This window comes from Gossypium raimondii, chromosome 11 (assembly GCF_025698545.1).
Source record: "Gossypium raimondii isolate GPD5lz chromosome 11, ASM2569854v1, whole genome shotgun sequence".
NCBI classification, from domain to species: domain Eukaryota; kingdom Viridiplantae; phylum Streptophyta; class Magnoliopsida; order Malvales; family Malvaceae; genus Gossypium; species Gossypium raimondii.
The window spans coordinates 51,484,592-51,506,430 of record NC_068575.1 but is presented as its reverse complement, the minus strand read 5'-3'; the positions used below and the strand labels follow the sequence as shown (position 1 = coordinate 51,506,430).

The 21,839-nt window shown below is 33.2% G+C and overlaps 2 protein-coding genes, 1 long non-coding RNA gene and 1 pseudogene across 3 annotated transcripts; 3 read left to right on the top strand and 1 right to left on the bottom strand.

Moving 5' to 3' along the window:
* Nucleotides 1-2,635: 2,635 nt before the first annotated feature.
* LOC128034531 (uncharacterized) lies at nt 2,636-4,477 on the top strand. Its single transcript, XR_008190592.1, has 3 exons — nt 2,636-2,764; nt 3,201-3,276; nt 4,253-4,477. It is a non-coding gene; the product is annotated as an uncharacterized LOC128034531 (long non-coding RNA).
* A 2,028-nt stretch (nt 4,478-6,505) lies between these two features.
* On the bottom strand, nt 6,506-7,213 carry LOC105800960 (REF/SRPP-like protein At3g05500; annotated as a pseudogene).
* Nucleotides 7,214-10,570: 3,357 nt separating this feature from the next.
* LOC105803150 (uncharacterized) lies at nt 10,571-17,846 on the top strand. Its single transcript, XM_052623927.1, is given in 17 exon segments — nt 10,571-10,960; nt 12,177-12,279; nt 12,759-12,828; nt 12,957-12,995; nt 13,065-13,182; nt 13,265-13,322; nt 13,983-14,083; nt 14,151-14,202; nt 14,299-14,359; nt 14,618-14,677; nt 14,784-14,803; nt 14,890-14,955; nt 15,335-15,502; nt 15,638-15,895; nt 16,347-16,559; nt 16,993-17,264; nt 17,446-17,846. Coding segments are annotated over 17 exon segments (1,890 nt in total). The 5' UTR covers nt 10,571-10,871; the 3' UTR covers nt 17,588-17,846.
* A 462-nt stretch (nt 17,847-18,308) lies between these two features.
* Nucleotides 18,309-20,045, top strand: LOC105803151 (DJ-1 protein homolog E). The gene is made up of 4 exons (XM_012635179.2): nt 18,309-18,569; nt 18,699-19,160; nt 19,237-19,599; nt 19,694-20,045. Exons 1-4 carry the CDS (start codon nt 18,390-18,392, stop codon nt 19,874-19,876), a joined length of 1,188 nt encoding a protein of 395 aa, XP_012490633.2. The 5' UTR covers nt 18,309-18,389; the 3' UTR covers nt 19,877-20,045.
* Nucleotides 20,046-21,839: the final 1,794 nt, after the last annotated feature.

Sequence of the window (21,839 nt, the reverse complement as noted above, 5' to 3'; positions counted from 1 at the left end):
TCGTTTAGGGCCCGTTCCTGTGGCCCCAAAACGGCGCCGTATAGGGCTATACCCACGCGGTGACCCGACCCGGGGAGGATCCGCGCGTCTTGGGCCTGAATGGTACATTTGCGCGTTTGGTCCTTCAGTTTTTAAAAGTTGTTTAAATCAACTTTTTATTTCTTTTAATTTTGGCCACATGTTCTATTCTTGTTTCAAACCAGTCCTCAGTGCTGCGCACCGTTTAGGGAGTGGGATTATTTCCATTTGGGCCCCCTCATATAATGCGCGCATTGCAAATTAGTCCCCGTTCAATTTTAATTTCATTTTTTTTGATTATTTTGTTTTTTGCCATTTTTTAATTAAAATTTTTAGAAGTATTGCTTTATAATTTATTATCATTTATTATTATTTCTATATGTATACACACATTTTTAATATATAGTATATATACATATTTCTTTATCTAATATATATATTCTTAAAACTTATATAAATACATGCATTTTACATACGTTTTCTATATATATATTTTATCTCTTTTAACTTTTATATATTATATATTATATATATATATATACATTTTATAAATATGTTTTTATTATCCTGTTCCATTTTTTATATACATATGCATTTTTCTCTTTTATTTTGAATACATGTTTTTGTTTGTTTTATTGGATATATTTTATTCCTTCTATTTGCATGTATACTTGTATATGTGTTAGATATATGTATACATATGTTTGCAACTTTATGTTATATTGTATTTGTATATATATATATTTGCAAATATTTATTCGTATATGTTGTAAATTATAGTATCTGTATCATATTGTATATTAACTTTTTAACATACCCTTTGTGAAAATGTATTTTGGTTTTAACCATTCATCAAAGTTATTTTCTTGATTTAAAGGTTTTTTTTTGAATAAAAGCATTATTGGAAGTTTGGGATTTTCGAGGGAAATTGAGCCCTAACGTATTAGGTTCTGATTTTCTTTGTCAATCTTAAATGACCGAGAATATTCTTTATTCAAAATGCATGAGCATAAAAATCATTTTTGTGAATTTAACATGTCGTGCCCTAACGTATTGGGTGTGGCCTGTTACTTTCTCGAAATGAAGATTTTTGCATAAAATAAAACTGATATTCAAAGTTCGGGGATTATGAGGAATTGTACCCTAACGTATTGGGACTCGGTTTCTTTACATGACTTGAACAATTGGTTATCCTTTTGCAAATTTCATCATTCAAGCTTATTTTAAAATCTTTTTAAACCTTCGACACTAAGACATCAAATAGTCAATTTGGTACCGATTTTTGGGCGTTGCGAGGGTGCTAACCCTTCCTCGTGCGTAACTGACTCCCCAACCTGTTTTCTCAAAATTCGCAGACCAAAATAATTTTTATGGTGAGCCGATCACACCTTAATAAAGGATCGGTGGCGACTCCAGTTTTATTTTTAAAGTCGACAACTAAATTTTTATTTTTCAAAAAACGGTTTCGACAGGTTGTATATATTGTTGTGATGAGGAGTTTTATACAATTGCAGGGTGATGAAGATCCCCAATCAATGAGGTTCCAAAAGTTGAAGCAAAGACTTGAAAGCATTCAGAGATGGATGGTACAACACGAGGCATGCCCGTGTACGTTTAATCAACAACCTCCAGTCCAGAGAAATCAAGCTAGCCAGCCCCCACCACTCCACACTTTGCCAACTGATTATACATTGCGCCCGAAATGGTTGACCCATTAGAAACCCTTGCACTTGCTTTGCTTGCACCACTCATCTTTTAATTTAAATCAATACAAACACTTCAACTATTGATCTTCCAATGAGAGCTATGAATCAACCACCAAATTTCAAAATGAAATGGACGCCGCCCTAGGAGATAACCCATCATACTCACAATATGTATTGATATAAGTCGAAACACTGAAATTTTAATTCAAATATAATTTACATTATTTAATATCCATTTAAACCGAAATGATATGAATTACCATAATTTTGATGGTGATTTTTTTTTACACTAGTAACTCCACACCAACCAATGGAGAAACCATTTTACATAATTCATTGTCATTTATAATTTTCTTTTTCTTCTTTCTTTTTTTTTTTGGCTTTTCTATATATATTTTTTATTTTTATTGAAATAATATTAATTTTTGTAACGTGTGACAACCATGACATGTCACGTGAGGAAAATAATCTAAAAAATGGTAATCATTATTCATGTAATGACCCAAAAATTTACGGGCATCGGAAAAGTATAATATCGGGCCTCCGTCTTAGTAAATTGAGTTCGAAAATAATTATTAGAAATAATTATGAGTTTAGTTTAGTGCTTAATTAGGTATTAATTAGGTGAACTTAATCTAAATTAAGAGTAATTAGTAAAAGAATTAAATTACAATAAAAGTAAAAATTTAATTGTAGATTAAAATAAAATAAATGGGATTAAATAGACAATTATGCCAATTGTCAAATTTGAGGCCGCATAAGCATAAAAGTATGATTATTAAATTATTAAATATATTATTAAATTATTATTATTAAATTAAGACAAAGTATGGTTATGAATATGACATGTGTGGTAAAAGATATTTATATTAATTATTATATATTATATTATTATAACAAAAAGTAAAAGAAAACAAATGAAATAAAAGAATAGAAAAAGAGAAGAAGAACAGAAAAGAAACAGAGAAAGAGACGAAAACAGGGGAAGGGAAAGAAAAGAAAGGGGGAAAATTGAGATTTTGAAGCTTGAAGTTTAATAGGTAAGCTAAATCAAGTCATTTTCTCATAAATTTGATGTTTTTGGAATCCTAGAGTGAAATACTCTTGGATTTAAGTTAAAATTTGAAAAATAATAGATTTTTGAGTAGGGTTTATGTTGAATAAATGATGGAATTGAGGGTTTATTTGATAGAATTTCTAGTTAGAATTGATAAAGGGGGTTAAATTGTAAAGTAAGCTATAAATTTTGAATTTTAGGGATTAAATTGAAATAATTTCGAAATTATGAAAATATGATAAAATTAGATAGTTAAATGTGAGTTTGGTAGGAAATTAAGTAGTAAAAGGTATGAATTGAGAAAGAAAATATATAGGTTAGTTAGGATTAAATTAGAATTAAAGTAAAAGTTAGATAAAAATTTCAGCAATTAAATTGTTTTGTGCTAATGATTGTGAAATTATTTTAATTGTTCGTAGCTAATATCGAGCCTGAAGCATCGGCCCAAAAAGGAAAAGAAAAGATCGTCGAGGATTAAATCCGAAGAGAATTCCGGTTTGTATTACTATAATTCAAATCTATTTATTATTAATTGTTATATTTTAATTAAAATGCATGGTAAGTAAAATTAGGTAAGCAATGGAAATGATAATAGTGATTTGAATTGAATGATGGAAGTATGTGAGTATTTGAAATGTATATTGATTAAAAAGTAATTAGTGGTTTGAATTTGATTGGAAAATGAATTTAAGATGTGAATTAAATAAAGTGAATTAATTTATGAATATGTGTGAAAATGTGAATTGTGTATTGATTGAAAAGTGGTTTGAATTGAATTGAAATATGATTATATGTGATTGTTAATTGATTAGAAAGTGGAAAAGTGATCTTGAATTGGAAAAGAAAGTGAATTGAGAATTTGAATACCCTATTAACTAGTCGGGCTAAGTCGGATATAGTTGGCATGTCATAGGATTTGGAAGAGTACGGGATTTATCGGCTTTGCCGATCAGGCACTTTATGTGTCGTATCTCAGGCACTTTATGTGTCGTATCAGACATCTCGTGTGTCGTTTCAGGTACTTATGTGTCGTATACTGATCAGGTTACCATTTTAGGCACAATGTGCTGTACTGGTGTGTTTGGGTTGGAATCCGTGTATCCGTCATAGTCTGGATTTGTTAATAGGGTGAATAATTGAAATGAGAAAATCAAATGAATTTGATCGATTGTGGTATTGAATATGAGAAAATTTAAAATTGCGGATTGAAATTGATATTGAAAATGAAAGGCATGAATTTAATGTTTATGTAGTGATTGAAATTGCTACATGTGATATGTGATTGAGATTGAAGAATAGATAAAAATTGTATTGTTATTGTCAAATAATGAAAGTTTATGAATTAATTGATATTTAACAAATCGGATAGTTATATGCTCGGTAATTATAATTCTTTATTGCTATTATAATTTGAATTATGGTAACACCACTGAGTATAAAATACTCAGCGTACGGTTGTTTCCGTGTGCAGGTTGAAAAAAGGGTCAGAGTCTCGGTCCAGCATCCAGGTCAATCCCGACTCCTGCATAGAGATTCGGTGATGTTTTTTTCCTTAAATGAAAGTGGCATGTACATAAGAATGATAATGGCTATTTTGGTATGTTATATAATTTTGTTGTAAAGAAAGGTATTTGATGTTTTGATGATTATATTAGTAAAATGGTAGAAGTTATTTATAACATTGGTATTGAGTTGAAATGGCTTGATTAGTTTTATGAATTAATTAGAAATGATAATAGGATTTTCATTAATTAAGTTGTTATGTCAAGTATAATTTAAGTATATAAATGTATTGGTTGAATTACTGAGATTGGTTTGGTTGCGATTTGAAATTTGTAGGGGGTTTTATGTAAAAATAAGCAGAAATGCTACTGAAATTTATAATAAAAAAAGAAGAAGAATGAAGTCAATTAGTAAAATTTATATGAATTATGATTTATTTTAATATGTTGGTTATTTATTTAAGAAATATTTGTAAATTGTTTGATATGTCCGGCAATACCTCGTAACCCTATTCCAGCGACGGTTTGGGGTTAAAGGGTGTTACAATTCAATTCTTACATCTCTTACTATTGGTGGAGTGACCACAAATTTTGGTATATGGGGAAATCATTATTGTTGAGCCTAACACCTATATTGCATTTGTGGGTGAAGAATAATTGAGCAAACATTAAATAGAATGATATCGAAAGGTTCACATGCGGCTGCATATTTATTCCACAAAAGTTTAATCGATTCAATTGTATCGCATAATCTTTTAAAAAGTGTTTCGAGTGAGATAGTCCAGTTTCTCAATTTTTGTCTTTTGAATCAAAATTCAGTCAAGTGTTAATAAAATTATTTTGTTTGTAGTGAAAAAGGTAGTTAACTGTCATAAAAAAAATTAATTAATTGAAATATTATACCAACCAGCTCAATTCAGCGTAAAAAAATATAAAAGCTGAATAGACTTTTATTTTTTAAATTCAGGAAGTTTAAGTTTTAGAGAAGATGAAATCCAAATGTAAACTATCTTTTCTAGAGTAAGGCGTTTTGACAAAAAAGAAAAAGGGTGAGTTTTGATGTCGTTGGATCAAAGATTTTTTTTTTTTTGAAATTTCATAATAGAGAATAGAAAAATCCAAACCAAATCCAGATGATCTGAAATAAAAATAAATGTCTTCTTTATCGATACTTAAGATTTTACATTTTTTTCAAAAATTTTTTTCATTGTTTATTTTTAGGGTAAATTATACTAACAGTCACCCAACTTTGTCACTTAATTTTTTAAAAATAACAAAATCAGTCATTAACGTTATAAAAACGTGACAAAACAGTCACTGATTAATAATTTGCGTTAGTGTCTTAACGGAACAGTTGATGTTACAAATTAACTAGCTGATTTAGCCAATTAACTTATCACACCTGCTCAAATTAAGAAGAAATTGAAAAAAAACCCTTAATCGTATAAGAGAAGAAGAAGAGACTGTAAAAAGGAAAGTCAGTAGTCGTTTGGTCCAAGGAATAGCATCTGTAGTCGTTTTAACAGTAAAGACAAATAAGGGTCTGTTTGATTGACGGAATTGATTTTTCGGAAAATCATTTCCAACTTTTCCAGCTTTTGATTGGCGGAAAACATTTTCCATTTGGAAAATGAACTCCAAAACAAGGGAAAATGAGTTACATTTTAGGGAAAATGTCTTACCCTTTCAATTTCCGTAAGACATTTTCCGTGCTTTCCTCTCTATCGCCTCCTTCATTCCTTCCTTCATTTCGTAGAAAACCGCTTCATTTATCGATTTTCCAAGAACTTGTTTTTAATTATTCAATACTTGTTTTTTAACACAATTACAAATAATTTAGTTGATATTAGTTTTTTCAATTTATAACGATTAATCTGTAGCTTTATAATTGAGTATTATTATAAATAAATCTGTAAAAATAATTTAAAATATAAAAATATTTTCAAAAATCGCCAAGCAATGTAAAATATTTTACATGATTCAATCAAACACCGTAACATATTTTCCAAGAAATCATTTTACGAAAAGTAAAATATTTTCCAGTAATCATTTTACGGAAAATATTTTACTGGCAATCAAACAAACTCTAAATTTCACGACATATATGTGAAGAGGCTTCAAAACAAATCAAAAGGAAGCATCTATTCAAGCAAGTCAAACTAAATTGATCAAATTAAGAACAAATTTGCAGACTCAAACCCCAGAATATAAAATATAAACAATTTCCATCAAAAACAAATTTATTTCAATAAAAATAAAATACAACGAAAACAAACATGAAAACTAAAACCTATTGTTCCATCCTTCACAAGAGACAGTCACAAGTAAAAACATAAAATAGGTCCAGATTATCTTCACAAGTCATAACCCACATAAGCAAAGATTCAAAGCAGATAAACTCTCAGATACCAATGGCTCCATTTCAGTCGTCTGCTCACCAAACACCTTAGCGATCTTCTCAGCAGGGACCAAAGGCAAATAGGAGGCAACCTTGTACCCTTTCTCTGCACTGCTAACAACTGTCTCGTTATACTTGTCGCTGCAATAAGCAGCTGTTGGGACAACGACCGAGGCAACTTGAGGGAAGAGAGGGAGCTTGTTGAGTTTACGCCAAGCTAAAACCGCACATTGTTCGGCTTTGGGTTCATACTTCGCATAAAGTTGTTTCGCTGTGGGTTCATACTTGGTGTACACTAATTTTGCTAATCCTGAGGCGGTGTTTAACAGTCCAGCACGGTGGACTTCGGAAGCCACGCCACGGGCAACCTCAGAGCCTTTTGGGCTGCCGAGATGGCTTCGGTTGAGACCAGTTTGATGACTGGTGGAACTCTACGATCAAGCCTGGTCAATAATTCACCCACCTGCAAACGACTACAGACTCTTTTTTTTTTTACAGTCTCTTCTTCTTCTTCTTCTTCTCTATTATTAAGTGTGTGTTTTTTTCAAATTCTGTTTAAATTTGGAGGGTTTTCACTATAGTCATCTAAGGTAGTAAGTTAACTTGTCACATCAGTGACACTATTAAGACACTAACGGAAATTATTAATCAGTGACTGTTTTATCATTTTTTTTATAAGTTAGTGACTATTTTATTATTTTTCAAAAGTTGAGTTATAAAAATAAAACAAAAATGACTGTTTTATTAGCTATTTTAAAATTGAGTGATTGTTTTATTAGCTGTTTTATTCTAGAGCATATAAAAGATTTTACTTGGGTTTCGTTTTTCTTGAAAACATCAACATTTTACATTTCTTGTCAGTATTGAGCTTAAGGCAAACACTCCAGTTATAAGGAGCCGAATTTTTTTGCACCATTTGCATCAAGAGAATGAAAGTTGAAGAAAATTAAACTTCTGTTTAGAGGTGTTAATGGAGGGATCCGGTCCACCGATTTGGTTAGTTTGGTTTTATATTCTTTTTAACCTCGACTCAACTCAAGTTGACCGGTTTTATTGTTTATAAATAATATTTTATAATTAAATTTAAATTTTAAAAATCATTACTTTGAAATGATAAAATGAGGTTTTTGTGTAGATTTTGATGGACAGAGCTCAAAATTAAGATTTTTTAAAATAAAGTTTTAATCTTATAAACACTTAATTATATTGAATAGCTTGAGATTTCTCAAGATTTGGGATGAGATCACCCCTTCGCAGTAGGATTCTAGGGACTAGGATGATGGATCTTATGTTTGGTTAACATTGGGTTGTGGATGACCTGTTTTTTTTTTTCTTGGAGTCGCCGGTATTCAGGCTGCGTTCGGGATTGCTTCTTGAGTCCCAAAAGTACTTTTGGACTGCAGACTGTAATTGGGATGTAAGTGTTTTTAGAGCCAAACCGAAAAGCTAGAGAAAAATGCAGTTTTGGGGTTTGGGATGTGAAAGATTCCATTTAACCCTTATTAGTTTCATCATTCAAGTAAAGCTGTTGAGTTTATATACAACATTCATTTCTTTCTGCTGTTTCACCAAGAAATTGTTAAGCAAATTAATAAAATAAGAGAAGAAAGATGGGATCACTTAATGGGTCATTGATTGGGTTTAAAGAAGAGGATAAGCCTAGGTGAGATTAAAAATGGGTCAAAACTGATATTGTTTTTATGAATTATAGTAATTTTATTTTAATTATTGTTTTAATATTTTATCTAAATAAATTTATCGTTACACTCAAATCATTATGATAAATTATATATTCAAACTATTAGAACTCAATGCGTGACAAAAAAATGTCATGAAAATATTACTTTCCATTATCATGTCTAATATGGAGATTTTCACTTTTAATCATAATTTTTAACAACATTACCAAACATCTTAAAATAGCAAAATTACAATTTTTTCATACACTTTTTAAAAGCACTTTTTCATTACACAAATTTTCAAAAACACGAGTAATGTAAAACTAACCTTCAATAATACTATGATTCCGATATGTTGCCAATCAAATGCTGTGCTTACTAGCATTTTTTATTTATGACCCATAAAGAAGAAAATGAAATTTACTTGGGTGTGAAAACTAAGCCACGAGTTGTAGATCCTTTGGGTATGTTCCACAATATTGTCGTGTTTGTTCCGTGCATCCTTTATAGTTTTTTTATTGTTTATTCAAAGCATTTGTGTAATAAAAAGTAAATAAAGAATGAATCGTAAACAAAATCTGTAATAATTAATGGTAAGTAAATCTCTAAGATTATCTATTATGTAATAATACTTTTTAAAATTCATTTATAAAATTGCGCTAATAAAATTTTAATATATTAAAAATATTTTATATTAAATATTTAATTAGAATTAGAATTCATGTGAGTACTTACTAAATTTTGAAGAAGCTTAACATGTTTTTAACATATAGTGTGGAGATAATGCTTGGGAGGCAAATGTTTCGTTTAAACTAGACGGATCACATTTCGTTATCAACAAGGTGTTTTGAATTGTGAATTGTGAAGACAAATAATGAATTTTGAGTGTCATGTATATAGATAAATAATTGATTGAAATAGAAAAATAGTGTCAAGTGAAAATGTTCAGGGTAAATGTAGATAATTGTTATTTAGTGAACTTAGTGACTAAATAGGCATTCTTTACTCGGGTTATTAGTTTAACTTCGGTAAGAAGTTTTACAAAATAGTTATACAAGTATTTTATTATTATTAAACAACAATTTAGGCTTAGAAGTCATGCTAATGAAACACTCAAACATTAGCTTCTGCTAATGCATTGACAATGCCTAAATATACTTAACGAAATAAATGGAATATTAAGTGTAATTGCTTGCATAACAAATCAACAAAAAACCATATGGTTCCCTCCATAGATTCAAATCAACATTGAACACGATATAAGATCGAAGCCTACACCCATCGTGCTTACAATTAGTGTGCTGAAAGTGCTTGTCTTGTTTCATGGAATTTTGAACCAAGAAAGAAGACCTAAAGCTGGAGAAAAAAAACCTCCATGAAAGGATGATAAAGAGAAAAAAAAACACCTAAAACTAGATAATAAAAAACAAGCAAAGAAATCAAATGTCAAACAATGAACAAGCAAAAAAATTCTCTTTCATAATGCGAAAGGGATGGAAAAGAAACGTTTTATTTGTGTTAGAGAAAACTCTAAAAATAAGTTAGAGGGTATGTTATATTAATATTCAATTCAAACATGAATATATGGAGCTCGGGTGAACCCTAAACTGACCACTTGTTATGCTGCACTAGATTCTATTTTGAATTAACCATTTTGTGTGGGTTTTTTTATTCCAATTTAATTTCAACTCTTATATTTTTTTCTATTTAAAGTGACACCGGTGAATTTTATGTGATGGTTTGATGGTCAATAACGTTCATTGCCCTAGGTGTGGTCTGAATTTAAGTCGCGCTGGTCGTGTTAGTTGTTCGGGCTCTACCCTGTAATTGTAATTCACCTTAAAAAATTCACTAATTTGCCAAACTACTTTTATTTCTACTATATATAAAGCTAAGTATAACCGATTAAAAATGTTAAAATAATGTGTGTTTTTGTGATATTTTGTGTGAGTTTTATATTGACAAACTCACAATTGTTGAAAAATTTCAAATTGACTATGAAAAAAAAAAAACAAAAAACAAAAATCATACTACTTTTCATCATCCGATGGAATCTAGACAAGCTTAAAACTCTATATTTATAATTAAGTTCAACATAGCAATACAATGAAAAGGTGGATCCAATCAATGATAAATAAAGCAAAAAAAAAAAAAAAAGGTTGGAATTTTGGAAACCAAAATTTTTTGTTTGTAAAAGAAAATAAAAGACTCGGAAGATGGAAAAGGTGGTAGGCTAACTTAGAGCTTCAGCTTCCCAGATCTGTCTGGACCGCTTGAAGCTAAGGTGAAAAAACCTACGAGATGTACATTTGTTAACCCACCAATAGAACCAAGCCAAGTAAACTTTTGACCTTCTATCCTTCTTAACCACAACATACCCTCACCAAAATTTCAATTCTGCACTTGTGACTTCCTTTCCACTTTCTTCATTTTTTGTAGATGCAGCAGAAATCTCTTGGCACGCACCTTCACCATTCTATCTGCATTTGAACAGTAGGATCTTTGCTAACAATGGATATTTCTCACTGGGTCTTTGTTGTTTCGGTTCTTCTCCTCTTTTTGGCATCTGGGTCTTTCTCAATCGGCAGTTTTCACCAACCGTAAGTTTTCTTTTATTTGGTTATGTTTAAAATTTTATGTTTTCTTGTTGAATCACTTTTTTGCTATTGGAGTAGTTATCAGTTGATTAAGATGTGATGGAGTTACCTTTTTGCATGTTTCTAAGATCTCGGCGGGACAAATTGGTTTATTGGTGATTACCGCCCCCACTTTTCTTTAACAAAAAATTTGAAGTTTTAACTTTTTTTTTTCTTGGATGCGTTCCTGATTTGGTTTAGGAAGCTTAACATGAACTCTGAATGATTGTACTATTTTAATATCTATGTGTAATATAAGTAGAATAATGTTATGAGAGGCACTTTGAAACTTGATGGCGTTAGCCCTTATTGGCAATTGAAGTTAAACGGAAAAAAGAAATCTTGTTAAAAAAAGTCACAGCCTGATTCAAATCTAATATACAATTTCTTAGTTAGGATAGATCATGGTGGTCGTTTTTTGATTCGAACTAATGGTAATTAGCTTGCTCTCTAGAAGAGGTTTCATAGTTCCTCAGTTGTCGTAGATCACTCCTTTCTGGTGCGTTCTGTCTTATAATTAGTATTGACTTTATCTTCATCTCACTTGGTTTGAAGTTAGCACGTTATGTTGAGTCTTGGTTTATGCGAAGACCACCCAAACTTTTTTTAATGTTTCTCTGCTATATACTTCAAGCATATGGTTTATATATAAAGGCACAGTTTATTTTTGAGAGCAAAGCAAGTTTTATAGATTGTACGGTCTGTGCCATCATACATGTGCACCAAAAGAAGCAAAGGTACAGGACGAGGATCCATATAACCATGCTTGGGTTGCATCATATCTAGACTATATGCGTTGTTGCTTTAAAACTGGGGAGTGTTTGTAAGCCGTTCTGCTTTTATGCTGATGCTAATAAATGCCCTTTTTTCCTTTAAAATTTCTCGTGCACTTGCAGGAAAGATTTTAAGCTTATGATGCAGAATAATAGCATTAAGAAATGTGCTTTCCATAGGGAATTTATTTATTTTTTTATTTTTTATGTATGAAGTACATGTAAATGCTGTTTAAGCGTGACATTCAAATTTTCCCTTGAAATCTGATTCTAATTTAGCACTAGCTTGATAGTTGTGCCTGCTTTTGCAACAACTTCACATAATCTCAATAGGTTATAATGATCTTCGGTTTAATCTGATGCTGATCTCGTTTCCTTTTTTTCTTCACTTAAATTTATGCATATAGATTTCCTATCGTGGAGCCTGATCCTGGTCATACAAAGCTTCGCCTTTCGAGGGAAGGCTTGGAAGCCATCAGCAGAATAAATACCCCAATTGCAGCTGTTGCTGTAAGTTTAGATACCCTTCCCAGGCATGTAGTATACATTTGCAGTTTATTGGTTTTAATCTAGTGACCTGACTCTAGATATCTGTTAGACTCAAAATATGAATTACTAAAGCAAACTGCTCTAATTGGGTCCCCCCTCTCCCCCTCTTTCCCAACCCAGGAAAGTAAGAAAGTATTTTGCCCATGTTATAGAAAATATTAGCATTAGTGTGAGGAAATTCATCCCAAGTATGACTGTTGGCATTTCTATGGGAGGTGCATTTGTAAAATTGATGCATTGAATCATCAGTACTTATAGCACAGTGTAAATGTTTGTTGCATATAAGATGCAAATCATCCAATATTTACTGACTTCTTCAATGATATCTAACTCGTTATTCCGGGTGAATTGCTGGTTGACATTATTGGTTTATTCCTATAACAAAACGTATCAAATTTGATACTGCACCTAATTTATTTTTACTCAAATCTTATATCCAGGTCATAGGTCCCTACCGCTCCGGCAAATCTTTTCTGCTGAATCAACTTCTATCACTTTCTTGTTATGAAGGTGCATTCCTTACTGCTTTATGCTCCTTTGTTGTTTGCAGACATTGTTGTCACTTCAATATTTTTGAAAATTTAAATGGGATCAATTTGACGACTTCTTGTTTACACTCTTTCCTATTTATCCCTCAGGATTTGGTGTTGGGCACATGCGTGACACAAAAACAAAGGGTAAGACAGCAACAATATTACAGTTATGCACACCTGTTAAATAGGATGTTTACACTTTGTTTCTACCAGGAATTTGGGTTTGGGGAACACCGCTAGAATTGAATATTGATGGAGTAAGAACTTCTGTCTTTTACCTTGATACTGAGGGTTTTGAAAGTGTCGGGAAGTCAAATGTATATGACGATAGGTAATTCCAGCACATGTACTTCAACTTGCTTTATGTGGTATATTTTTAGTTATATTGCTTTTTCTGATGTCTGTTCATGCAGGATTTTTGCTTTGGCTACTGTTATGAGCTCTGTACTGATTTATAACCTGCCTGAGACGGTTAGTTAATTCTTCCCTCTATATATATTTAGAACTTTTCCTTGTTTTTAGATGATCTTATTTGAAACATTGACATATTTGGAAGCTGAAACGGCTAGTGTTTTAGATCATATGGTTCAAGCTAAAATTTGGAAAGCTAAGTGCATTCTTGGGATATAAGATTACAATTTACTGCTTTGACAAAAAACTTCGAGTAAAAGTTTGCTTAACTTTAGTGACTATATATGAAGGTTGGTTTTTCTAGATATTAAATAAATACTATGTAGGTATGCGATCTCTGGTTAAGATATCTTACAATTGATTACTAAAACAAAGCATAAAAAAAGATCTTTTTGGGCTTTGATAAATTGAAAAGCGGTATCTGTATAAAATTTTCTTTAAATAGAAAAAACATCTTCCAATATGAGAAGATGTTGATAGTTGCCTGTCTCCTCTTGGCTAAAAATAAAGTGCTATCCTGGTGTTTTATATGGATTTCTCTTATTATACATTTATAAAAGCAATGTTGTCAATTTTAGCATTTCAGCTATTCATTTAGCATCACAGTCTATGCTTCAGATTGTGGACATGTGACCAAAAGTCTTGAAGTCCAGAATTACCAGCTGCCTTTGATGGGTTGATTTTTTGTTGATAAACATGTCTGTTCTGTTCTTTCATTAGGTCCGGGAAGCTGACATATCAAGGCTTTCATTTGCTGTTGAGCTTGCTGAAGAATTTTATGGAAGGTTTGCCCTTCTTCCATAAACTGAACAGAAAGCATTATCAACGTACTACATACAATGAGGAAAATTGGTGCTATTTTGCATTTTAGTGCTTGTTAATTTTGACACTAACTTATCTTGTGGTTTTTGACAAACAATTCATGGAACACAGAGTGAAGGTAAATTTTGAACCCCTAAAATGCTTGCCTTATTTATGTTTGTGCAAATGAAGCTGTTTTGCTGTGGTGATTCTAGAGTAACTAAATTTCTTGTAGGGGCAAGATGTTGCTTTTGAACCTGCAAAACTTTTGTGGCTTATCCAGCGAGATTTTCTGGGTAAGTTGATAATTGCCTTCTGGGTAGCTTCAATACCACTGCCTTTATCATTATAATTGCAACAGGGTTATCCCTTTTAAGTTTACATTCGTAGATTTTATCTGTTTGGATATATGTCTGGTTAAAATTTTCTTTGGATTCATTCACTATACTCCAAGCTTCATTTAAAATGCTGTGGTAGATTTGTGAGACATTCCTTTCCAAATGCCATTCGGCAGTTGTGTCTTTTCACTGCCATTTTTCTGGGTTTTTATGCAGAAGGGAAAACAGTGAAAGAAATGGTGGATGAGGCACTTAGACATGTCCCTAACACTGGTGGTTAGTTTACTGGAGCATCCTTAGTTGTTAGATAGATGTTTATTTATATTAATTTTTGCTTCAATTTTGGGATGGTCTTATGATGGTCTGTCTTTTGTGTCTTCAGGAGACAAAAATATTGATCAGGTATTCCTTTCATGACCTACTTGTAGGTTATCACTAATCTAATTTCACTCTTGATCAGAATTTCACAGTTTTTGGAACTTTGTCAGGTTAATCAGATCCGGGACTCCTTAGCTGTAATGGGGGATAATAGCACAGCATTTAGCCTACCCCAGGTATGAGTTTCAATTTTTTTTAACTTGTATATTACCTTAGCTCTTTACCCTTTCTCTCCATTCCGATGCTATTGTCATTCTGATCAGAAACTTAAATGGATGCTTGATGTGTATAGGACTTATGATGTCGTATGTCTACATAAGACTTTTTTCAATTCATGGCTACATTTAATATTCATATTTGGTTTTACATGGTGGTGGAGAAGGCTAGGACATATATTTGTTCATGCTTTCACTGAGATTTTGGATGATGGAATGTGTGTATATTTCCCAAATATGTTGATTTGCTGCAGATCTATATTGCTTGTTGACAACTAATTAAAGTTATTGCTAAAATCTAAACCTTGACTACCTAATTAACTAGCATTTGAACTTACAGCCTCATCTCATGCGAACAAAGCTTTGTGACCTGAAGGATGATGACCTTGATCCCATGTATGTTAAGAAAAGAGAGCAATTGAAAGAGCTTGTAGCTAGTATTATTCGCCCCAAGATTGTGCAGGGCAAATCTTTAAATGGAAAAGAGTTTGTTTCATTCCTGGAGAAGGTTAGTCTGTGTTCCTATTCTCAGACTTGTTCTTCAATAAGTTACAGTTCATGGATTGTGAGAATTCGTAAATTAGTCATTGTTAGGGATGGGATTGATTGATGTCTATAAATGCCTTTTGTTTTCATATTATAGATACTTGAAGCTTTGAATAAAGGGGAGATCCCATCAACAGGCTCTCTTGTAGAGGTTTTCAATAAAGGTATTGTAGAGCGATGTTTGAAGCTGTACAACGGAAGGATGGGAAAATTACGTTTACCTATGCCAGAGCAGTCCTTACAAGATGCCCATGACAGGTCTCGAGAGGAAGCAATGAAGGCTTTTGATGAACTACATTTTGGTCGTCGCCATGCAAAGAGCTCTTTCGAGCAACTGGATGAAGACATCAAGGAGGTATTGACTGGCACTCTAGAGGGCATTACCTTTTCTTTTTTGTTTTTCTCATCAATGATGATTTATCAATTCATACATTCATATTTTCATTCCTGAGTCATTCAAATTCTTGGTTCTTTCTATAAACGTATCAAATTCTAATTTAGTGGTTGTAAAAGGAGATTTTGTAAGTTGCTAGATGGTAGATAAGTTGGAAACTTAAATAGACAACCATAACTTTAGTAGATACACATTTTTCAGATTTCAGCTATTTGATCCATTGCTATTGTAAACTAGCTGAAAATTTATATGAAGGCATTGTTTTCGGGTAAACTATGTATAATGCTAGGCATGTTCCTGGGTTTTAAAAGTGATAAATCCTACTCTTTTAAATATTTTTGTATGTAATCTGATCTAGTAGACTACTAGCTTTTGTAGTTCTCATGTCCTTGATGTGGAAAATTTTGTCCAGGTAAATAAAAATATCATTATGGCGAATCAATATCACTCTGCAAGGCTCTGTGAGGCGCTGTATACCCAATGTGAAGACAACATGGACCAGCTTCAAGTCCTCAGACTTCCTTCTATGGCAAAATTTAATGCAGGTTTCCTGCAATGCAACCGAAGCTTTGAGCAGGAGTGCATTGGGCCTTCAAGAGCTAATTATGAGCAACGGATGGTGAAGGTAATCTGGAATCTTTGCAGTTCCCTATTCAGCTTCTTTTTTCTTACAAAAAGTTCTTTTTTCCCTTCTGTTGCAATATTTAGAGGGAATGGTGGGAGTTCCATTCAATTTTATTGATAGAGTGTGTTAGAGAATATTTCGAAATGGAATCTGAGTCAGTTTAATGCTTGAATAGATGAAGTTTGGTTCTTTCTCCCTGTTGAACAAGTACTTCCAGCCTTTGAAGGTGGACATGAAACTAAAATAATTTCAACTACATTGAACACCATGATTTTGAAGGAATTGTGGGTGAGAAGGGGGCTGGATCATTTTTTAACTTGCCTATTAAATAGAATATACATATTTATAATGCTTTCTAATTGAAACTGCAACAATTTTTATTGTCATGTCTTTGCTAAATAATATGTTTTTGAATGTATGATACATTTTGCAGATGATGGGTAAGTCGCGTTCTCTGTTTATCAAGGAATACAATCAACGACTCTTCAATTGGTTGGTGACCTTCTCCCTCATCATGGTGATGGTTGGCCGGTTTATCATAAAGTTCATATTGATTGAAATGGCAGCATGGGTACTATTTATCTTCTTAGAGACATATACGAGGATGTTCTGGTCATCGGAGTCTCTTTACTACAACCCTGTGTGGCATTTTATTGTATCCACTTGGGAAACTATTGTCTACAATCCCATCCTTGATTTGGACAGGTAATAGAACACTTTCAGTTGCATTTCTAAACAAACTTGCTTTGTCATTGTTACTACTCGGCCACGTACTCTTAGCAGAAGCGTGTCAAAATGACCATTTTTCTTTCTCTACCATTCCAAAGTTGCAAATATAGTTAGTATCTGCAACCTGTTTACCTTCTGCGTTCATTTGTTTTTGTAGATGGGCCATTCCCATTGGTTGTGCAGTAGCTCTTTGGATGCTTTATTGGCGGTGTTATGGCAGACGGAAACACAAGTCGCGATGGCTTTTACCTATGTATAATAGTCATAAAAGTGGCTCGAATAGACCAAGATCAGATTAATGGAGAAGCGAATGTACCATTTGTATGCTTTTGATCGAATCATCTCAACTTGGGCGAGCTTTTCCATATTTTTTGACTTACGAAAGCTCCCCTTTAACCATAGATTGTCAAAGACTGGGAAAGAGCCAGAAGAAAAAGCATTAGGCAGCTACACTTGCAACATCTTTTACTGTACCATTTTAGAGAAACTGTTTGTATTAATATATAATCAGTTGATATGTTTGAAATGCCTATTATTTAATAGCTTCAGCTTTCCTCATCTTGTTTGCCTGTAAAGCATCAACATCATTTAAATGCCCATGGATCTGAAGGTGAACATAAAAAGGTGGAAAATGGAAGCGTTAAAAAACCCGACTGTTATACAATGAAGCCTGAACCCACTTAATGAAGCGTGTCTAAGGAGAAAAGACAATGGGAATGTTACAAATGCCGCAAACTGAATGAATCTCGATTCTATTAAAATCCGTTTCTTTCGTAATGGGGGTGAAATAGTTGGATTCTAAATTTCATGTGAATTAATACATCTGAAGTTGCCTTTGCGTATACGACTCCTTCCCCTTATTCCCATGCCTTCTTAACGGCGTTAAGTGGTTTATTTAGGAGAGAAACAACTTTCTTGCTTTGGGAAATGGAAAGCGACGGTTTTCATTTTTATCATTTTGCGTAACTGGCATGTGAAAACTGCCTCTTCATTACTTCCATTTGTTCTGACTCACCACCAACTCCAAGTACATTATGCATATACGTACACACACTCTTTTGTTTTGGTAAACTACTCTGCCACTGCCAGTGATTGAACATCATGGGCTCTGTTGTGGAGAAATCTGCTTTGATAATCTGTGGCGACTACATGGAAGATTTCGAAGTGATGGTGCCTTTCCAAGTGCTGCAAGCCTTTGGGGTTCGAGTTGATTGCGTCTCTCCCACCAAATTACCTGGTCAAAAATGCTTCACTGCCATCCATGTGTCCTTGGGATTTGAGGTAAAATGCTTTGCTATTTCATCATACATGTATGGTTAGTTCACACCAGGGTCCAGAAACAAAGGTAAGCTGTTTTTGTTTCCAGGGCATTGAATATGAGAGTTTAGTTTTAAACCTTTCTTTTTCCAGCATTACTCAGAACTGCCAGGCCATTCATTTACACTGAATTCGAACTTCAATGAAGTGGAGGTCGGATGCTATGATGCCCTGGTTATTCCTGGCGGCCGGTTCACGGAGCTCTTCAGCGTCGACGACAGGGTCTTGAGCATTGTTAAAGCGTTTGCTGAAGCAGGAAAGCCTATTGTCACCACTTGCCATAGCCAACTCATTTTGGCTGCGGCAGGGCTTTTGAAAGGCAAGAAATGCACTGCCTTTGCAAGCATGAAACCAGTGATAGAGCTGGCGGGTGGTATTTGGTGGGAACAACCTGGAATCACATCACCTTTTGACATTACTGCTTGTCTCAAAGATGGAAACATCTTGAGTTCCATAGGATGGCCAGCGCATGCTGAAATTCTCAAAACTTTGTTTGAATCCATGGGAGCCCGAATTCATACAACCAAGGCTAACTCAGTGCTTTTCCTTTGTGGGGTAAGAAAAATAAGCTCTTCACTAGGAAGATAGTTACACGAATAAAACTGATCATAAATCTGTTGTGTTTTCCAAGGACTATGTAGAAGATTATGAATTTAATGTCCCATTCCGTGCGCTCCAAGCATTAGGGTGCAAGGTCGATGCAGTTACCCCAAGCAAGAAAAAGGGCGAAACCTGTGTCACTGCAATCCACGATGATGAAGGAGCCCAAGCCTTCAGCGAGAAACGTGGCCATAACTTGGTTATTACAGCCAATTGGAGTGATGTAAGTGTTTATGATTACGATTGCCTTGTTGTGCCGGGTGGGAGGTCCCCAGAGTTGCTGGTAATGAACGACAAAGCAGTCACTCTAGTGAAGGAATTCGCTGAGAAAAACAGGGTCATTGCTGGTGTTGGGCAAGGGCAATGGCTCCTTGCTGCTGCTGGTGTTCTAAAGGTAATCTCTAACTATCGCTATTTGATTATACAACGGTTGTTGAAACCAAAGGAAGCTATGGGTTTTAAAACATTAATGACTTAATCTGATTCAGGGGAAGAGATGTGCATGCGGGGATGGAATGAAGGTAATGGTGAAGATTGGTGGAGGGGAATTGGAAGAGTCTAAAGGGTGTGTCTCTGATGGAAAGCTGGTGACTGCTGTTGGATGGCCTGCCCTTCCTTCTTTCATATCTCATTTATCCAAACTTCTTGGTTTATCTTTGAGCTTTGAGTGAGGCCAAGTTTGGGTCTTTTGCCTGAAAGAACAATGTTTGAACTATATGCATGAAAGTACTTTATGTGAGTTCAGCGAATAAAGTTGGATTTTGATCACCCTTGTAACTGGTTTTGCTATATTATAATAAGAGCACCTTTAAGGCGCTATGCTTCAAATTCTTAATTAAACAGTACAACTTTTCTTTTTGTACTTTTAAATTTACCAAACTACCCCCACCTGCAAATTCTGCAACTATAATTCATTTGAATCATTATGCTAAAACCTTATCACTTATGAATTAATCGAGTCATGATATTAAAATCCCATTACAAAAATAAAATCCTCATAACTTGCATAAAACTAATTATTAACATTATGGGTGAAAGGAAGGGGCAAACTTAAAATTTTATCAAATTCCCCTTAAATTTATAATATTTTATTCGATGCAAGTTCTTCTCTTCAGAATTAGATAGAATCATATCTGAAAGAGGTTGATAATAAATTCTTTCAAAATTGACAAACACCTCATTTAAAATAAATTTGAATTAGTATGATTAATTATGTAATATATGTTATTAATCAAAACACAAAACAAATATGATATTAACAAACAAATTAGTTGAAAAATGAATTCATATACTACCCCACTAATCTCCTTGTGGAGAGTTTGGGTCATGAATAGGGGCGGTCCATAATGGAGGCCAACGGGGCCTTGCTCTACCCCAAAAAAAATTGAAAACTTTCATTGAAATTATTTTCAAAATTTTAGTTAAGGTCTTCTAATTTTTTTCTTGAAATTCTCATTAAATATAAAAAATTAATTAGACCACTAATTTTTTTTAAAAAAATTCATAAAACTCTTAAAAATTTTGAAAATTTTAGTGAGGCTATTAAAACTTAGTCGCAAGATCTACCTCTAATCTTAAATGTTCTAAAGTGCGTGAGGTCTGGTAGCAAGGAGGACTCCACATTTCACACTACTCTTGCTACAAATTCGCTTTGTATCTGTTGAGCTTGCAAGATGTTGTAACAAGGGGGAAGGCCATTTTCATGTTACAGAGCATTTGGCTCCATAGAAACTTGTTTTGCTAGCAACATAAGGGTGTATCAACATCTCCTGTAACACCCCTTACCCGTATCCAACGCCGGAATAGGGTACGAGGCGTTAGCGGACTTAAAATTTCTTGAACATATAAAACCGGGTCATAAAATCTCGTCAACATGTATCATACTATAATTGGACATCCGAATACCTAATTTTACATACACATTCCCATACACATCGTCATTCATGAAATCATTTGTAAACCACCTCCACAACATTCAATTATGCAATTACCACATACATGAATAACCACATCATAGGCGTATAACAACCATCAATATTGGTCATCTCCAAATAGCCTTAATCAAAAAAAAATTTATTAAATAAGGGCCAACATTTTAGGCCATAAGAAATATGACATATATGACAAAACGACCAGGCCTACTATACATGCCATAACCCAAAAATTAATGTATCTAGATATACCAAGTGTTCCAATTGACAGTGTGAGCGAATCTCCGACATCCACCGATCCCCGAGCTAACTTGGCGATACTATAAGGCAAAGGAAAAGAGAGGGGAAGTAAGCATAAATGCTTAGTAAGTTCATATGAAAATAATAAGAAATTAATAAACTTGTGTGGACAAATCCTCGCAATAATTTCTTAACATGATATAATCATTATATCACATGCTTACACCTTATTACTAATGTTCACATTAATCTGTCTACTTGAGTCACTGTCACTAAATTATTTATTTCTCGAGCTACAGAGCTCCAAATGAAGAACCGTTAATTTTCCCTGAAACTAGACTTACATAATTTCTTACCATAGAAATTTTAGAATTTTTGGTCTAGCCAATTAATACAGTTTATTCATTAAAAATTCCCCTATTTCACTGCTCGACAACTCTAACCCCTCTTCACTAAAAATTAA

What these genes read in the sequence shown, in the direction of transcription:
- LOC105803151 (XM_012635179.2), top strand. Translation starts at nt 18,390, where the DNA reads ATGGGCTCTGTTGTGGAGAAATCTGCTTTGATAATCTGTGGCGACTAC. An exon ending in ATGTGTCCTTGGGATTTGAG is followed by an intron (nt 18,570 to 18,698) that starts GTAAAATGCTTT and finishes TTCTTTTTCCAG; the next exon opens with CATTACTCAGAACTGCCAGG. An exon ending in CTGCTGCTGGTGTTCTAAAG is followed by an intron (nt 19,600 to 19,693) that starts GTAATCTCTAAC and finishes AATCTGATTCAG; the next exon opens with GGGAAGAGATGTGCATGCGG.